This window comes from Myotis daubentonii, chromosome 7, assembly GCF_963259705.1.
Source record: "Myotis daubentonii chromosome 7, mMyoDau2.1, whole genome shotgun sequence".
In the NCBI taxonomy this organism is placed as follows: Eukaryota; Metazoa; Chordata; class Mammalia; order Chiroptera; family Vespertilionidae; genus Myotis; species Myotis daubentonii.
Genome location: NC_081846.1, coordinates 62348784 through 62366458, shown reverse-complemented (window position 1 = coordinate 62366458; position 17675 = coordinate 62348784). Strand labels below are relative to the sequence as shown.

Sequence of the window (17675 nt, the reverse complement as noted above, 5' to 3'; positions counted from 1 at the left end):
TATATCAGCAATTTTCATGAACCCCTCAAGCAGGAAAGACATTATAGAATCCTTTAAGCAGGAAAGCCAGTATTGAAAGCTTCTAATGCAGTGTCTTCGAATGATGAGGCGGTTCTACTCACCTTCAGCAGTTTCAACCTGGCAACTTCTGTTATTTTTATTATAGATGTAAAGCCCCATTAGCTCCTTGCTCTTCCTGGTGGCTTTGACAATCACAATAGCAGGTGCTACACTACTCCTCAGCTGACTTCCTCTTAATAGCTTCCAGGATGCACGTCGGAGAACCATCTCACCACATTTCACAAATACTTCATTCTTGACAGCCCACTCTGTTCTTTGCATATCCTTTCATTCTGCATGCATATGCTTGAAAGAGTTATAAACTCCAGTTCTTTCCAAAATTATCTTTCCCCTTGCAGACTTCCCCACATCATCTCTTTGCTACATTCTAAAAATAACGTCTTCATCTAAGACTTTCAATAATATTTGATGACCCCGTGTTTTATGAGTTCATCTCAGCAGCAAAGAGTCACAGGATTTCCACAAAAGCTATAGAACAGCATTTTCTACCAAGATGAATATGAGTTGATCACACACCTCTGTGGACACAGACGTAAGGCCTTGTAATACTAGAGCTTGAATGACCTCAGAGGTCACCCAGTCCATACCACTAAAGCCCCCATTTGGCAGGCTGGAGAACAAAGGCCCTGAGGAATATTAATTAAGGTAGTCACTCCTGTATTAATACTTGGGTGGTATCCCAGAAATTCATTGCTTAGTCAGTTATTTAAAACTTGATACATATTTTCTTATTAAGAAACATGTGATAACAGAAAGTCAGACTCCCAGATCAGCCTATAAAACTATATTTAGGATAGATGGTAGTGATGATAGCACAACCAAGTGCATGTACTTAGTGTCACTGAACTACTCACTAAAAAGTGGTTTAAATGGTAAGTTTTATATTAGATGTATTTTACCACAATATCTTGAACATTCCTACTGAACCTATGAATGGGCTGAAACATGCTACACGAGGAAGGAAGAGCAAGGAAAGGAAGCGATTCCCACTATCTTGCCTGGCTCCCCATGAGGGTCCTTCTGGCTAATTGCTACTACAGCACCCAAATCCCTCCCCTTCTACCACTGGCTCCCAAAATTCCCTTAGAGAACTGGTCTTCCCCATCCTCAGCCATGACAGGGCTGACCCAAATCTCCTCTCTGGAAGTAGCCACCTCTGGCTTCAAGCAGTCCCCTGGCTGGAGGACAATAGATGAATGGCAGATCCTGAACCACGGAGGCCATTGCTGCCACCATGACAGGTGCTAAACTGAGGCCTAAGCCAGCACACAGAACTCAGCACAGAAGAGCATGTCATGTTGAGAGAATTGCAGAGAAAGAGAGCAGAAGCCTTGATGAGTCAAGAACTTATGGAACAAGCCACATCTGAAGTCGGCCAGACCTGCTCCTGAACTTTTCATCTGCATGAGCCAATAATTGGTACTTTGTCTTAGCCAATTGGTGTTGAGTTTGTTTATTTGCAACTGAAAGATTCCCAACAAATACAGTTCCAGAATAAAGACTGAAATAGATCAAGTTTGATCCTCATTCACCTTTTTTGAAACCATCTCCCACCAGCCGCTGTCTTTTCTCCCCAGGGACCCAGTACCTTTCACCGGTCCTAAGGTCTCCACCCTGATACCCTACCCAGGCCTGCGCTAACTCCCAGTGCTTCAGCCCCCAACATCACCTTTCCTTTTCCTCTTACTTCGTCTGTACCACAGATCCCACCACAATTCATAAAGCAAAAATAAAAATAATGCATAAACCATTAGGAGTATGTTCCAGCTGAGGCTAAAGGAATTCAAAGTGTGTCTGTGTCCGCATCAATTTGTGAAGGTCAACATGTATTAAAGTTGCTGCTAGTAGCAAGCCTTGTGTGGGGGCGGAGGATAAATGATGGCTGTTCCCCAATGTAACCCTACAGAGAGAGAGGCAGGTGATAGCACAGAAGCTGGCTTTGCAAGGGAATCTGCGAGATGCAGGGCCCAGGAAGTGCCACTCGAGGGTTCAGGGGACAGAATGTGACTTGCAGTTGAGGAAGTCTGGAATGGAGCTTGAACAGAGAAGCCGAAGAATATGGTGCTGTTTGCCACCTCCCAGGTTTTGACTGAGAAACAGCGTCTTAGAAGGAGGCAGTGTTCTCACAAAGGCAGAGCAACTAGGGAGGGGCTTGTGGCAGCAGAAACCAATGAGGGGCAAAGTAATATAAGGTGCCCCCCCCCCCCCAGACTCACACAGCGGTGCGGCAAGGTGTTGAGATCCTAGGACTACAGGTAGGAAAGGTGAACAAGCAAATGTGGATTTTTAATGTTGATACCTTGCAACTTCTTCTCCTGCTCCACCTTCCCCTTGTTTACATGGTACGTTAGGGACAATGTCCATGCAGACCCACCGGCTACTGAGTCATGGGGACCTCCAGGTCACACAAAGGAGAATTTAATAGGTGAACAGTAAGAGCGGGCTCTCAGGCAGTGCCAGAGAAGGCGATCCAGCACCATATTACAGAGCTTCATGGAGGAGAAGGTTCTAGAGGGGTTTGACAGAGGAAAGGCCGTCATCATATGGAAATGGTGAGACCTCTTCAAAGGGAATGAATGGCATGAGTGAAGGTGGAGGGGGGAACTCAGGGGCCGAGGGGACACACTTTCTGATAGGAAAGTGAGGGGAGGACACTGTGTGAAGGACAACTTGCCTCAGGGACACTGGGGTCTTTGTTGGCGAGCCGGTCTGCGTTGTGGTGGTGGGCTTTTATAAGACGGTAAGATGAGGATATCTGTGAACAGAGTCAAATTTCAATAATGTATGAATGACTAGAGCCCCTTAAGACTCCTGGGAACGTTCACATTTTAAAAATAGGCTGCTCGGTAACCCAAATCATCTTGCAACTGTTCAGATTTCAGACGCTGGAGGAAGAAGAAAAGCGCTCAGGGGTGTGGACGCAAGTGTTCTGGGGCAGGACACCACTCCGTGCAGGTCCTGTCCCAGCCCCACATTCCCATGCCCCCCTGAGGGTCTGGTCAGCTTCCACAGTGCTTCCTGGTTCTTCTCGCCCTGGGGCCCCACGGCTTGGTGAACACGCCAAGGTCTGTTTTCTGTGGTTTTTGTTGCTTTAAACAAGGCCACAGCTGTGGTAGGAGGCCTGGATGACGGTAGGCGTTTTTAGGGTATTTGTAATGTCAGATATACTTCAGATTTGTCTGCTTGTACTTTTTAAATAACCTGCCACACTCATTTAAAAGATGACATCAGTTAATATACTTACTGTCACTGAATTATACACTTAAAATGATTAAAATGGTAACATTTAAATTATGTGTACTTTACAATTTAAAAGAGCATAATTTTTAAAAACACCATTGTCCTTCCTTTTTCTTACAATTAACTCTGTATGTAGAAGTATTAAACAAAATACTTAGAAAGATGAAATTTGCACTTAATTGGGTTGGTTTAAACCCTAAGCATCACTATTCATGTAGAAATAGCAACAAAATACTAACAATACCTACAATATACATTATTACTCTTACAATGTATATTTGACATAGTTTTAAAAAAGGTATTATTTGGTTTCATTTCCATTTTACAGATCAAAGGAAATATTTACGTGATATTAAAGCAAATTAGTATAACAACCAATACCAAATGAGAAACTGAACCTTTGCTACCACAAGTTCTCTCTACAACATGGAGACCAAAAGAATAAAAAAATATCCCCCAAACTAAATCACCCCTCAAGCTTTCTGAAATTAGCAGAGAATGTTTGCAGCTGACCTATTTCTCTCCCACACGACTGTGTTGATAATTGACTTCTGTCCCTCAGGGAAGTGCTCAAATATAATTGAGCAGCACCTGCCACATAGAGAGTACCGTTCTATGTGCCCAATAATTCCCATAAATATTGTACTTAGCTGAGGACTCAAGCACTCTGCTTCCTTCCTAACTGTATCGCTCAGGGAAGAAATATTATAATTACCAAAGCTGAGTTATTATGAACATCTGGATGAAAATAAAAGAAATATTTTGAATTATACGTACCCAAGACATTTCTATTACTAAAAATTATTGAAAATTATGGCAATAACCACTTATATTGCTCTGACAGTTTTCTTTAATCCTGTTGCTCTCATCCCATGATATAAACCCTCTTCTAGAGCTGAGAGCCACTCCGTTGTGTTCAATCCTGAGGACAAGGAGGACAACGCCAGGGGTTTGATTTCCATGCAGGTTAAAAAATGCAGCTAAAAATGATAAAAGACTGCAGCTCCAAAATAAAGATAAATATGATCCACCCCCATTCCACACCACCACTTGCAAAACATCTGGGACACAGGCTTAATGCAAGTCCCTTTCCATACACACGGCAACATCGGCACATTCGGACTAGGCAGGGTGGGCAAACTTTTTGACTCGAGGGCCACAATGGGTTCTTAAACGGGACCAGAGGGCCGGAACAAAAGCAGGGATGGAGTGTTTGTGTGAACTAATATAAATTCAAAGTAAACATCATTACATAAGAGGGTACGGTCTTTTTTTGTTGTTAGTTTTATTCATTTCAAACGGCCGGATCCGGCCCGCGGGCCGTAGTTTGCCCACGGTTGGACTAGGGGCTACAACTGGGAACCCTCATCTGGCGTAGAGAATATGTTAATGAAAAAATCTGAAGCCAGTCACAAAAGATCATATATTATTGTACGATTCTAGTTACCTGAAATGTCCAGAATTGGCGCATCTATCGACCCAGAAGTCCATTAAGGTGGCTAGGGCTGGGGTTGGGGAGGATGGAAAACGAGTGCTAATGGGTGAAAGGTTTCTTTGGGGGTGATGAAAGTATTGTAAAATTAGGTTATGGTGGTAACAGAATATAGTCTCTGAATTTTTAAAAGAATGACTTCACCCTTTATGTTACTTAAACACACACACACACACACACACACACACACACACACACACACACTGAGCCAAATAAGAAAGTCATGCCTACTGAGCACACCAACCTTAACAGTGATCATTTTACCCACCTCTTTCATTTGGAAATATAATCAGCACTTGAGTTGTTAACACTGGCACTAGGCCGTTCGAGAAGAAAGTAGGAGAGTCTGATAAATTCACCTACATAAATTATTGTGCATTCCAAAATTTTTTCCCTAATTTAAAAATAATATGATATTATTATTTTGCAGTGAATACTGCAAAAGTTTATCATTTCTGGTGAATCTGATAACCAAGAAAAATGCAGATTCTTTTCAAGTTATGTTTACAAAATATTTCCTCTCAAAACATAGACTACTGCTACAGTAATTAAATTGCAACCCTGGACAAAGGCACTCCAGCAACAGGAAAAGAACATAAAGTGAGAAATAAAATAACAATGGTCTGTCATCCCAATGATGGCAGTGAAATGATCGAAAGCTCCAGTAAAGTAGCATAAGTTCAACAGCCCCTCCCTCGCAATGCATTCAGTGCCTGAAGCACAAGTGATTACCTTTTCCACTCCATTTCTATAAGAAAGGACACGTTAAAGACGACAGGCAAGTCTGCAGAAGGGCAGGTTTACTCTGGTTAAAGTGAGAACTACCTTCAAGCTCGGCCTATATCCAGGCCAGGTTGAGCACACATCAGTCTTTTCTATTTCCGAAAACGGGCTGTCATAGCACACAGCTTATCATTACTGTCACTTGAAAGCAATAAAAGTATTCCCTCAAAACTGAATCTAAAATACAGCCTTTTCATTAATTCAGGCTTCTAGTTCTAATCCTACCCCCTCTCCCAGGCCCCGTTCACATGGTTAACTCCCTATAAAATCCCGATGTTTCACTCTGTAGTCTATAACTTAGCTTCTCTCCAGGGCAAGAGTGCTGAGTTCAACCTCAATGTTTTCCTGGCTCATGAAGTACCAGGACATGTAACTGTGTGAATGCGGGACAATACTGGCTGCTTACGGGGCCGCCTTGGAGATAACAAGGCTCCTCTAGACACTAATCAATTTGACGATTTCTAACCTCGAGAGGTATTCTACAGAGTGTGTGTGATTGCGGATGGTTAAGGAAGTGCTCTGCACAACCCACAAAGGGAATATTAGCCAACACCTGGGCTCAAAGGAAGTCAAAAGCGCCCAGCGGCTCTGTCTGCCCTGGACCCACCCTGCTCAGAGTCAGAGAACTGTTTCTGAGGCCAGAAACCCATTCTGAGCAAGCACAGTCCTTGGGAAGGAGGCTCAGCAAAGGGGGAGCAAGCAGAGAATGGCACTGCTTGTGGTCCTAGGAAGCATCTGTTCTACAATGTTGCTTAGAAAACATGCAGAGGCCACACACTGAGCGCTACAGAGCCCAACAGGGCCTCATGCCCACTCCACCCGTGTCTGCAGATGTCCCTGGAGTCCTCAGTGGACCTGGGGAACTTGCATTGCCCGCTTGCTCTGATTAGGGTTTATGCTTTCTTCCGAGTCTGAGCTGCAGAAATGAGACCAAGAACGGGCCAAACTCAGAGGAAGATGATGAGCTTGGACAATGCCAAGACCTTAGCCAGAGAAGGTGGGTCAGACCTTGAGTTGCTGGGCCCGGCTCACCCATTGTGTTAGGAGACTCGCCAGGATTGGAGAGAACCGTTTTCACAACGAACTGCTCCACGTGGTTTGACTGAAGTACTAGTACATTCTCTCCATTACACCTCTGCTTCTCCCCTGGATACGAGCAGTCTGCGCTCCTTGCTAACACTGCCCCCATGGCACCTGGAGTAATTAAGGGGCGAGGGCCATGGCAAAGCCAACGTCATTTTCTTATGTTTCCACACAGCATCCTAGAAAGATGTGAATCAGAATTTATCTGCGTTTCAATAAAATATGACCATCCTAAACTGAAGGCTAAATAGTTCTTTCTTCTACAAAAATGATATGTAGGGAACTCGGTGTGCCCAAAAACAGAGACCTGAAGAAAAGAAAAATGTCTGGTTCACTGGTTAGCTGCCCAATAATTAGATTTGTCACTCAGGAGCATCGTCAATTCAGTTCCATTTACTCAAGCCCAAGAGCCAAAATTGTCACGAGAAGTAAGATGCATTTGGGAAGATGCATTCCAGAGAAAATTCACAAAGGAAACAGGTATAAGCATTCCTTAAGGTTCCTTGTAACTGGATCATACCATTGAGCAAGGAAGTTCTACTGACAGAGCAAATAAAAACTTCCCATTTTGCTGGTGAAAAAATGCTCCATGGTTGTTCATCCATGCAACTAAAATATAATAATGGCTGTGCCAGTACTGGCTGCTTCCCTCAGATTTATTCCTCCCCTTCCCCTCTGTGCTTTCTTTCCTATCTGAAAGGTCTGCAGACTGTTTCCCAGGCTCCTGTGTTAGCTGGCTTCCAGCAGGTCTCAGCCAATGGGAGGCACCCCAGGGAGCTGGGGGAAGGAGGGTGTGAGTTGGGAGTGGAAAAAAAGAAGAAGCCAGAGTATTTCCCCCCATTCTCTCCACCTCAAGTGGCTTCTTTGGAAGACGCTGCAGCTCCTCTGTGTCTCTCTCTGTGTGTGTTTTTTTTAATTGGGATATAATTGACAAATAAAATTAGTTTCAGGTGTACAACATAATGATTTGGTATTTGCACATATTGCAAAATGATCACCACAAATCTAGTTAACATCCATCACCATTCACAGATAGTTATAATTTTTTTCTTGTGACGAAAAGTTTTAAGATTGACTCTCTTAGCAACTTCCAAATATTCAAGACAATATTACTTATTAACTATCGTCACCGCGCTGTATATTACATCCCCAGGTCTTATTTATTTTACTAGAGGCCCAGTGCATAACATTCGTGCACTGGGGAGGTGAGGTAGGCTCATCCAGGCCTGCGCCCTCTCGCAGTCCGGGACCCCTCGGGGAATGTCCACCTGTTGGACATCCTTCGAGGGGTCCTTAGTGCTGCTACGGAGGCGGAGGAGGCTCCTGCCACCACCACTGTGCTTGCCAGCTGTGAGCCTGGCTTCTGGCTGAGTGGTGTTCCCCCTGTGGGAGCGCAGACCACCAGAGGGCAACTCCTGCGTTGAGCATCTGTCCCCTGGTGGTCAGTGTGAGTCATTGCAACCAGTCGTTCTGCCATTTGCTCAATTTGCATATTAGGGTTTTATTATATAGGATAATTAGCTGAAGTTTGTACCTTTTGACCTACTTTGCCCATTTCACCCACCCCCACCTTTGGTAACCACCAATCAGATCTCTATATCTATGAGGTTGGGGTTTGTGGGAGGGGTTGTTTGGGTTTTTATTTTTAGATTCCACATAAAGATGAGATCATATAGTATTTGTCTTTCTCTGTCTAACTTACTTCACTTAGCATAATGCTCTCAAGGTCCATCTATATTGTTGCAAATAGCAAGATTTCCCTCTTTTTATGGCTTAATAATATAGCATAATATATACACCACAACTTCTTTTTTTAAATATATTTATTGATTTCAGAAAGGGAGAGGGAGAGAGAGAGATACAAACATGCATAATGAGAGAAAATCATTGATCGGCTAACTCCTGCTCTGTCCCTACTGGGATTGAGCCCATAACCTGGACATGTGCCCTGACCGGGAATGGAACTGTGACCTCCTTGTTCATAGGTTGACGTTCAACCACTGAGCCATGCCAGCTGGGCTATAGCACAATTTCTTTATCCATTCATCCATCCATGGACACGTTGGTTGTTTCCTTATCTTGGCTATTGTAAATAATGCTGCAATGAACAGGAGGGTATCTTTTCAGTTAATGTTTTTGTTTTTGTAGGATAAATACCAAGTAGTGGAATTTCTGGATCATGTGGTAATTCTACTTTTAATTTCTTGAGGCACCTCCATTCTGTTTTCCATAATGGCTACACTAATTTCCATTCCCACCAACAGTGCACAAGGGTTCCCACATCTTTTCTCCACATCTTCACCACACTTGTTATTTCTTGTCTTTTTTATAAAAGCCACTCTGACAGTGTGAGGTGATACCCTCTTCTCTCTTGCTCCTACAGAACAGTACCCCAATGGTTCCAGCACCATCCAGGTGTTTCTGGCCCCTGGGCTCCAGTAACAATTTCCTCTCATTGTTCTTCTAGCCCAGAGGTGATAGTGGCTTCCTGTTATTGCTAACGTCTAGGTTTAGCTTCTAATCTCTCCCACCACCTGTTTAACCATATCTCTACATTCAAGTCCCTCAGTTGTAAAAACTCACATAGCTTTATTTCTTGGTTAGACTCTGGGTATACAGTGACTAATAAATAAAAGTAAATAAAACCAAACACACAACAACAACAAAAAACCCCTCTGTGTAACCTTAAACAATGAAAACAAAAATTTCATCTCATGATAAAATGGGGGGTGGGAGGGGGGAGAATACAGTCTCCAGATTATCCCTTTATTGCTTTGTTCTTCACAATAACCACATAAACTAAGAATATCTCTAGGACCTAAGAGGAATAAGCTCCATGGAGCCTTTCATGTGTCCACATCTATGTGTGCTTATATGTCTGTTTTGATTCTTCGGGGACAAAGAGGTTGTGGTGGAAAAGCTGTAGAATCTGAGACGGTGCCTTGCTATCAACTAGTGTGACTTTGGTAAGGCCTTTATGTCCCTTGGTTTCCGTTTTATTTACCTGAAAATGGGGAATTGAAGTACTTTCCCTCTGCAATCTTCTCCTGTTCTAAAATTCTGTGAATCTAAGTTTCTAAATAAATTTTGTGCATATATATGCCTCTAGGCATATGATTATTCTTAGAGCTATGCACAAAGTATATATACCGTCTGTTGATGAATTTGCATTTCATTGGAGAAAACTTGCATTTCATCAGAAAAAGGTTTCTATAATCAGTGCTCAAATTATAACCCAAAGAATCTTTTTGCCGACGTGTTTTATTATAGTATCAACTTAGTATCTCAATATGTTTTAGACCTCTGAATACAGTGTGGGTTCATTGAATTATTGTAATGAGCATTTGATTAGCATACCTAAAAAAAATAAAAGTTCCTTGCTCTAAGATAGATGGCTCCAAAGATGTCTACAACAATATCTTCTGTTCTAAATGCTCTTCCGTAAGGCGGCCTTGCTGCACCAGCAAAATATAGAGTCTACTTACCCTCCCTGTGAAACAAGGCTGGCCCTTTGGTCTGTTTTGACTTATGGGGTTGGAATGGAAGTACTGTCAGAGAGCCTTTGATACTAGGTTTCACCAAATCTGCAGCTTCAGCCTTTCCTGCTGGGGATGCTCCTTCTAGGAACCCAGCCACCATGGAATCTCAAGCAACCACACGGAGAGGCTGGGTAGAGGAAAACTGAGCCTCCTGCCAAAAGCACTAGGTTAGTTCTCAGCCAGCAGCTAGCACCCACTGCACAACCAGGTGAGCTATTTTAGACCCTTTAGTCATGCCAGTGCCCAGATAACATCACAGAAAGCAGAACTGTCTGGTCAGCCCACAGAAAAACATTTTTTTTAAAGTGTGGTTGCTTTAAACCACTACATTTTACCAAGGTCTGTTAGGAAGCAATTTCTCCCCATTAAACAAAAAGTTAAAAAGTTAAGTGTGGAAGCAGAACTCCATGCCTAAAATGTGTCAAGCGAGTCCTGTATCCAACCGTTTCTTCATTCATTCAAATGAACACGTCTTTATTGAACATCTACTAAGCTAAATGCTGAGGATGCAAAGGAGACCAAATGCAGACATGTCCCTGCCCTGGTGGAACTCATTACCTGTATGGGGAGAAAGACATGAACAGAGAAATCTAATTACATGTTGAATTATAATAGTGGTGAGAAGTGGCATAATGTAGTCTGGGATAAGGTGCATGGTTAAGGAACTGACCTCATCAAAGGGGTTAGAAAAAGAAGTGATGATTAAAGTTAGATCTCGAGGAAGATTAAAAATTAAGTAGGCAGCGGGGAGAGCAAGAGCATTCCATAGAGAGGGCTCTCCACATGTGCAAAGGGCCTGTGGCAGGAGAGAGGGTGATATGTTAAAGATCTGAGTTCAGAACTAAGAGATGAGGACTCAAGATGAGGTTTGGGGGCCAGGCCTTCTAAGACTCTGCAATCCTCATAAGGGCAGATTTTACAAGGAGAGTTCAACCTACCAATCCCACCCTAGTCAGATTTTCTCTTCAAACCCCAATGGGGAGAAAGTTGGGAGTAACCCAAGGGGGAGTAACCTGCACCATACTAACTGTATGTGCAGGAACACCCATGGGTATTTCAATGCTCAGCGCACATGGGCATTTTGCCCATGCTCTCATTCCTTGCTATATTGCTGCACACTACGCTCTACCTAAGTATTTCCTTTCTATACACCCATGTCTCCATACTACTCTATAAGATCCTTTGGGTACGGGGGCTATGTCCCATTCATCTTTTTCATTCTTCTTTCACAGTATCTAGCAAACTGCTGAGCACATAGCAAATGTTTAATGAGTGTTTCCTAAAAATGTAAAACATGAATAAATAATCCATTCAGCCTGTCAGAAGTAATCTCCTGGGAGAAAATTCTACAGCCTCACTTGGAAAGCCATTCCAATGATAGCAATACTATTAGGAAAGTTTTGCTGTAAAACCTCATTCGTTTCTTTTCTTTAAATCCCCACCTAAGGATATGCTTAGAAAGAGGAAGGGGGAGAGAGGGAGAAAGAGAGAGAGAGAGAGAGAGAGAGAGAGAGAGAGAGAGAGAGAGAGAGAGAAAGAAACATTGACGTGAGAAACATTGATCGGTTGCCTTCCATACATGCCCCAACAGGTGATCCAACCACAACCCAGGTACGTGCCCTGACCAGGAATAGAACTAGAAACCTTTTGATGCATAGGATGACATGCAACCAAATGAGCCACTCGAGCTGGCTTTAAAAACCTCATTCCTTTTTAACTGTAGCCAGTTAAGTTTCATCTTCAATGAAGACCAAAAGCAGTCCATCACATTTCCAAAGAATGCCTTCGTGTTCAGTTTGAAGATCATTCCTGGATCACCCCGAGCACTCTCTCCTTTCACTGGCAAAATACTTAATGTTCTCACCTTTCCTCAAAGAAACCACTTAGTTGCTCCCTGGATCCATTCCAGAACACCCATCCCTCCTAAACTGTAGAAGCCAGCAATCTAGTAAGCCGGGAAACAAAGGTCAAAGATAGTGCGGGATTTTGTGCACAGTCCTCAGAGTGGCGGCATGCTCTCTTTCTCACTCTGCTTCCTTTCAGGCCAGCTCACATGTGTGCATATGTAGGTGTGTGCACATGGATTTGTGCACATATACACACAAAACACTAACATTTTTACCAGCTTTAAGAATAAACATTGTTTTATTAAGTGAGTCTGCCAACTGTTCTCTGTCCAGTCTTAGCCATATGATTTGACACATCAATTTTTTTTTTTTAGCGAAAGCTTCCTTTCCATATATTTGTAAATAATATGACAGAGAAATGAGCAGCACTGTTTTATTAATATTGCAATTATCTTCTTCATGTGCAAAAGCATCATACAGACTTGGAAATATCACCAGCCCTCCAATGTATCAAGAATTCAAAAATAATAAATCATTGGTCGTTCAACAAATAATGAGACTCTAGTAACATAAAGAGCTGTTGTGCTTAAAAAATTATTTTAGCATTGGGATGAAAACTGTTCAATTTTATTTCAAATAACACACTGTTACATTTCATTTGCAATCATTTTTCATACCTTCTCAAAGAAATAAAAATTCTCTCAGTTATTTTTATTGCAGCCATTATAGATATCTGTATTATGCCACTTAAATGAGATCAGGTGTAGGATACTTTCTGAACTGTACATGCGTGCAAAAATTATGTATTTTTTTTGCAAAAATAAATAGGAAGGTTGTGTATATGATATAATCACAACTACAGTAATTCCTACATTTAAATTAGACCATTTTATTAAACTAACAAATCCCAGTTTCAGAAAGATTTATGAAATATATTTGTTCTAAAAATCTGCACTGGTTTAAATTACTCCCAGAATTATTTACCATGCAACACTTTTCATATTTTTACGTCAACACATACCAGCACTCTTAACAAAAACTTATACATGTATCATCTCACTTAATTATGTATTAGAGCAAATTGAGGACAGGACATTAGAAAGACTATTGACTATATTGTTTGTGCTTGGAAGAATAAAGCATTAGTGACATGATGGTGTAGATGAACTCAAACGCTTCAGTCAAACAGTTCATGGAATATGCTGATAGTATGTCTAAGAATTTTGCAACAATAAAACTACCACAAATAAGTACCTATCAAGTAAACAACAATAAGATCTCAGTAACATAACTAAAATTTGTTTAAAGATGAAGAATGTCTTATCAAATATGTAAATAATCTAAGCACAGCAAAGGGAACAGACTGTATTTTTAGAATGAATTCAGAATCCAAATATATTTATTTTAATAATGCTCATCTTAGTGCTTATTGAATTAAAGAGAAGTAATAGTATCTGGCTCTGCAGAAGATGAATATCTACATAATAAATATCTAATTATGCTTCATGGTCCCTTTAGGAGAGGTCTGAGTCCAATTTTGAGTCTAATGCCCCATCCAACATGGACAACCTGTTCAAACTGGTGAGATAATCCCTCAAGAAACACAGCAAAGCTGCCGCCGTAGGTTAAAAGCACATTACACAAAGCTCCGAGTGGCCTGGAGGGAAAAGAACTCGCCAAGGTCACTCCCGCAGTCCACAGTGGAGGCTGGAATAAAAGCAAGCGTCTTGGTGCAATGACCAAAGTCCTCGCAGGTCACCCCTAACACACACACCTTGACAAATCTGTTCCAAGAAGAGATCAAGGTGACTCCTTTTTTTTTTTTTTTTTTTTTTTTTTTAATGCTCTCCCTAGCACCCAGCAGATACACAGAGGTGGTTTCATTTACAGCACATGTCAGTACAAAAATTAAGGGCCAATATCCTGCCTGGGTCAAGATAAAAGGCACCTAAACCTAAGCATTCAGGGTAACCTGCAATCTTTAGCACACACAACGCGCATGAGAGCCACGCAGAAAAAACAATCACTACGAAACAAACACACAAAACAACAACAACAAAGACAAGAAACAAACACTAAGTGTCTCACCACCCATACCCCAGGCGCTGAGTGCCAGCCTTCGCTTATCTGGATTTGAACAGACCCAGCTATCTCCCTCATCTAGAGAACCAAGGAAGCAGTCCGAAAGTGAGCCCTAACTTTCTGCTCTAATTGTCTTGCGACTAGAAGAGCTTGGAGATCTCTTCCAAGACCTAGACAAAGAAGAGGATTCAAAAAAGAAGAGACCCGCAACTCTCAGCCCAATCAAACCCGGTGCCCGGCGGCCCTACGGGCTTTGCTTACTCAATGTCCAGTTACACAACTTCAAGACTTCCCCACGCACTGAAGATGCCACGAGGAATATGCCCGTCTCCAGTGCAATGTCCCTGCGCTAAGCCAGGTCCCCGCGGACTTGCGTCCAGACGCACAAACTAACTTCCCAGGGCGGTGCAGAGACACCCGGACCCGCAGACTTCGAGAGCAGGGGCAGGGCGAGCAGGGGCAGGGCGGGCAGGGGCAGGGAGGGCAGGGCGCAGCGGGAGCGCCCGCGGAGCGGGAAGAAGGCGCTCGGCCCCCGGACCCCCGAGCCGAGCTCTCGCCTCCTGCCCAGCCCGCGCCCCCGCCTCCGCGCCGCGCCCGCCTCCTACCTGTCTGAGGATGAAGCTGGTCGAAGTGGTGCTGCCATCGGATCTTTTCAACCTGCTCCTCCGGGTCGTGGTGCCTCGGGCCACCTGGACTCGAGACACGGGGCCAGAGAGAAGCGGGTGAGGACCGCACCGTGGAGAGCAGCGACCTCCCCCGGCTCCAGTCCGCCTCGGAACCAGCTCCCTGGGGTCCCCCGGAGCCCGCACCCAAGTCTCCTCTGCGGCCCCCCAAGTCCAGCCCCCACCCCGACCCATCCACTCTAATCCAGGACAACTGAAATGATGCCCGAGAGAGCGGCCCGCGGGCACCCACCACATCCATTAACAAAGACTCTCAGGGTTCGGGGTCCGAGTCCCCGGCATCTGCTGGGGAAGGCTGCAGGCTCGGAAGCGGGAGCGCAGAGACGAGTCGAGGTGAGGAGGAGGAAGAGGAGGAGGAGGAGGAGGAGGAGGAGGAGGAGGAGGAGGAGGAGGAGGAGGAGGAGGAGGAGGAGCCGGAGGAGAAAGGGACGCGGAGGAGGGTGGGGGAGGCCGCCCGCTCCCGGGACTGGGGGCCCGGCGCCAGGCACGAAGGCGGGGCGCTGTGGGGCGGCCGAGGAGGGGGAGGCGGGGGAGGGGGCGGTACCTGCGAGGTGGGCGAGGGCGGCCCGTCCGCGGTCCCGTTCTTGGCGTAGGAGGAGGACATGCTTCCCAGCCGCTGGCCAGCCCGCGCGCGGTGGGCGGAGGACCCGCAGGCCCCCGGAGACTCGGCCGCGGGGGAGGGGAGGGGAGGGCGACAGGACGTCCCCACCGGCTTCGGGACCGCGCCGGCTCGCGGCTCCCTGCCCGCACTTCGGGGAGCGCGACACCTTAAAGGGACCGAAGCGCGTGCCCCGCGCCGCAGCGGCGTCCGGGCAGCGCCCCGCAGGCGGAGGTCCCGCCGAGGGCTTCCCGGGATCTCGCCCACCCGAGCCGACCGGGAGAAGCGCGCTCCCACTGAGCCGGAGCCTTACAGCGGAGCTTCCCAGAGGATGGAGGGAGGGGGGAGTCTGCGGTGGGGGTGGCAGGATTAAAATAGTCTGCACAGTTTAAAACGAGACAAAGGTGGCACGGTTCATGAATCAGGACTTGGGGAGGGACGCCGGTGCGGTGCAGAGAGTGGCAAGAGCCGACCGTGTGTGTGTGTGTGTGTGTGTGTGTGTGTGTGTGTGTGTGTGTGTGTGTCCGCGCGAGTGTTTGCTGCACCGGAATTTTAAAAGGGCAAGAGCAGAACCTTCTTTCTGCGACTTCACTCATCAGCCCACTGTGGGAAGGCATGGGTCTTGTGGTTTGTTTTGTGCCTGTGTTTTTGTATTCTTTTTGCCGACTCTGGCCTCAGAACCGCGAGCCGTAGTCAACCGGGCAGCCCCGGAGACCCTGCCCACCTGCGTCTGACGGGAGATGCAGCCCCACGGGGAGCTGCTTGTCCTAAGGAGTTTTGAAGGTCACGTTACACCTGCTAAAAAAGCTGGAGTTGGCCACGTGCCTCTCATGTCGACGCGGATCGCTGTTTGCAAGGGAGGAAACTCATCCATAAAACCGTGCACAATCTTTTGCTGTTGTTGCAACCCTGGGTTCTCTTCTGCACGTACATACTATAGGTTAATTTGAGATCAAAGTAAGCAAATTGTGAAGAGCTGGAATTTGAAGTAACAGGGAAAATACATGCAAGTTAAAAAAATAAAAAGATCCGTTAACTATAGTTACCGCATGAGAAATCCATCTTTAAAATAGGCATAGTATCTTAAATCGCTAGATTAGACCATATCACATTGCATTCCAGGATTTTTTTTAAAAAAAATAGAAACTGCCATGTTTCTTTTAAAAATGGCTTGGCATTATTGAAGTCATGATTATATCTTACTATTCACCAGACATTTATTCCCATTCCATCCCCCCACCCCTTCACTTAATCCAGACTGTCATTTCTTTCCAACTGTCTAATAACTAGTCTCTGCCTCCAGGCTCCCTACTGCGTGCAAATGCGCACGCGCACATACACACACACCCCTTCATTCCATCCACACACTACAGGCAAAGCCATTTTCTTACATACCTCTTTGTTCCAGTCACTCTTCTCTAAAAAGAACTTACTGTTCTCAGCAGTCCAGAAGATAGGGACCAAACTCCACCGTCAAACAGCCAAGCCCTCCTCTCCCCTGCTATTCTGGTCACCACCTTACTTCTTCAACTTGATCTCTCTTTGGGCAAGCAGGCAGGTCTGCACATTATTGCTTCGGCATACCAAATACAATCCCACTTCAGCAACACACACACACACACACACACACACACACACACACACACACACACACACGGCTGAATCCTACTCTTCTCCAAACCTGGCTGAGCTCATTCTTCGTCCAGGACTGACCACTCTGGCGCTGGGTAGTTTCTTGTGCCCCTGAAAAACTGGAGCAATTATTCTCTGGGCATTTAATATAGGCTGCCTTGGTTTATTAATTCTCTTTTTGTGAAACTCTAATTTCTAAAATAGGTTTTTAGCTTTTTATCTTCTATTCTTCCACCTCACATATAGTAGATATTCCATAAAGTGTATGCGTAATGGTGTGTCTGCAAAATCAGAACTCCCTGCTTTGGTTACGGTCAACTCAATCCATTTTTAGTTCTGAGCCATTTTTAATAAGTGATACTTAATCAATATTTATCGAATGAGTTATTATATGGGCACCGGAATTTGAGTTTTCTGGTTTTCCACTGCCCCGAGTCTCACTGGTTTTGAGTTCTCAAAAAAGAATCTAGAGCAGCAAGACAGCGAGGACCTCTCTGCACCCACCCCACAGCAAAACTGGGAAAAATTATTTTCAAAAAATTATTTAAATCTCTGGAAGTGGTCCAAAACCCTAGTCAAAAGAAGGCAAATGAAGAAACATTTAAGAAAATTCAC

General features: G+C 44.6%; 1 protein-coding gene across 2 annotated transcripts in view; it reads right to left on the bottom strand.

Annotated features, from left to right (window-relative positions):
- The window catches only part of CACNB4 (calcium voltage-gated channel auxiliary subunit beta 4), a 239996-nt gene extending 223276 nt beyond the window's left edge, over positions 1 to 16720 (bottom strand). Inside the window, exons 1-2 of one of the 2 annotated variants that reach the window (XM_059704459.1) lie at positions 15375 to 16720; positions 14753 to 14836 (exon numbers count right to left, since the gene is read on the bottom strand). In XM_059704459.1, the coding sequence (XP_059560442.1) occupies positions 14753 to 14836; positions 15375 to 15434 (144 nt within the window). In that variant the 5' untranslated portion in view covers positions 15435 to 16720. Of the gene's footprint in view, positions 1 to 14752; positions 14837 to 15062; positions 15177 to 15374 lie in introns of those variants that run through there. The other variant, XM_059704455.1, reaches the window with a different exon arrangement.
- Between the last annotated feature and the right edge of the window lie 955 nt (positions 16721 to 17675).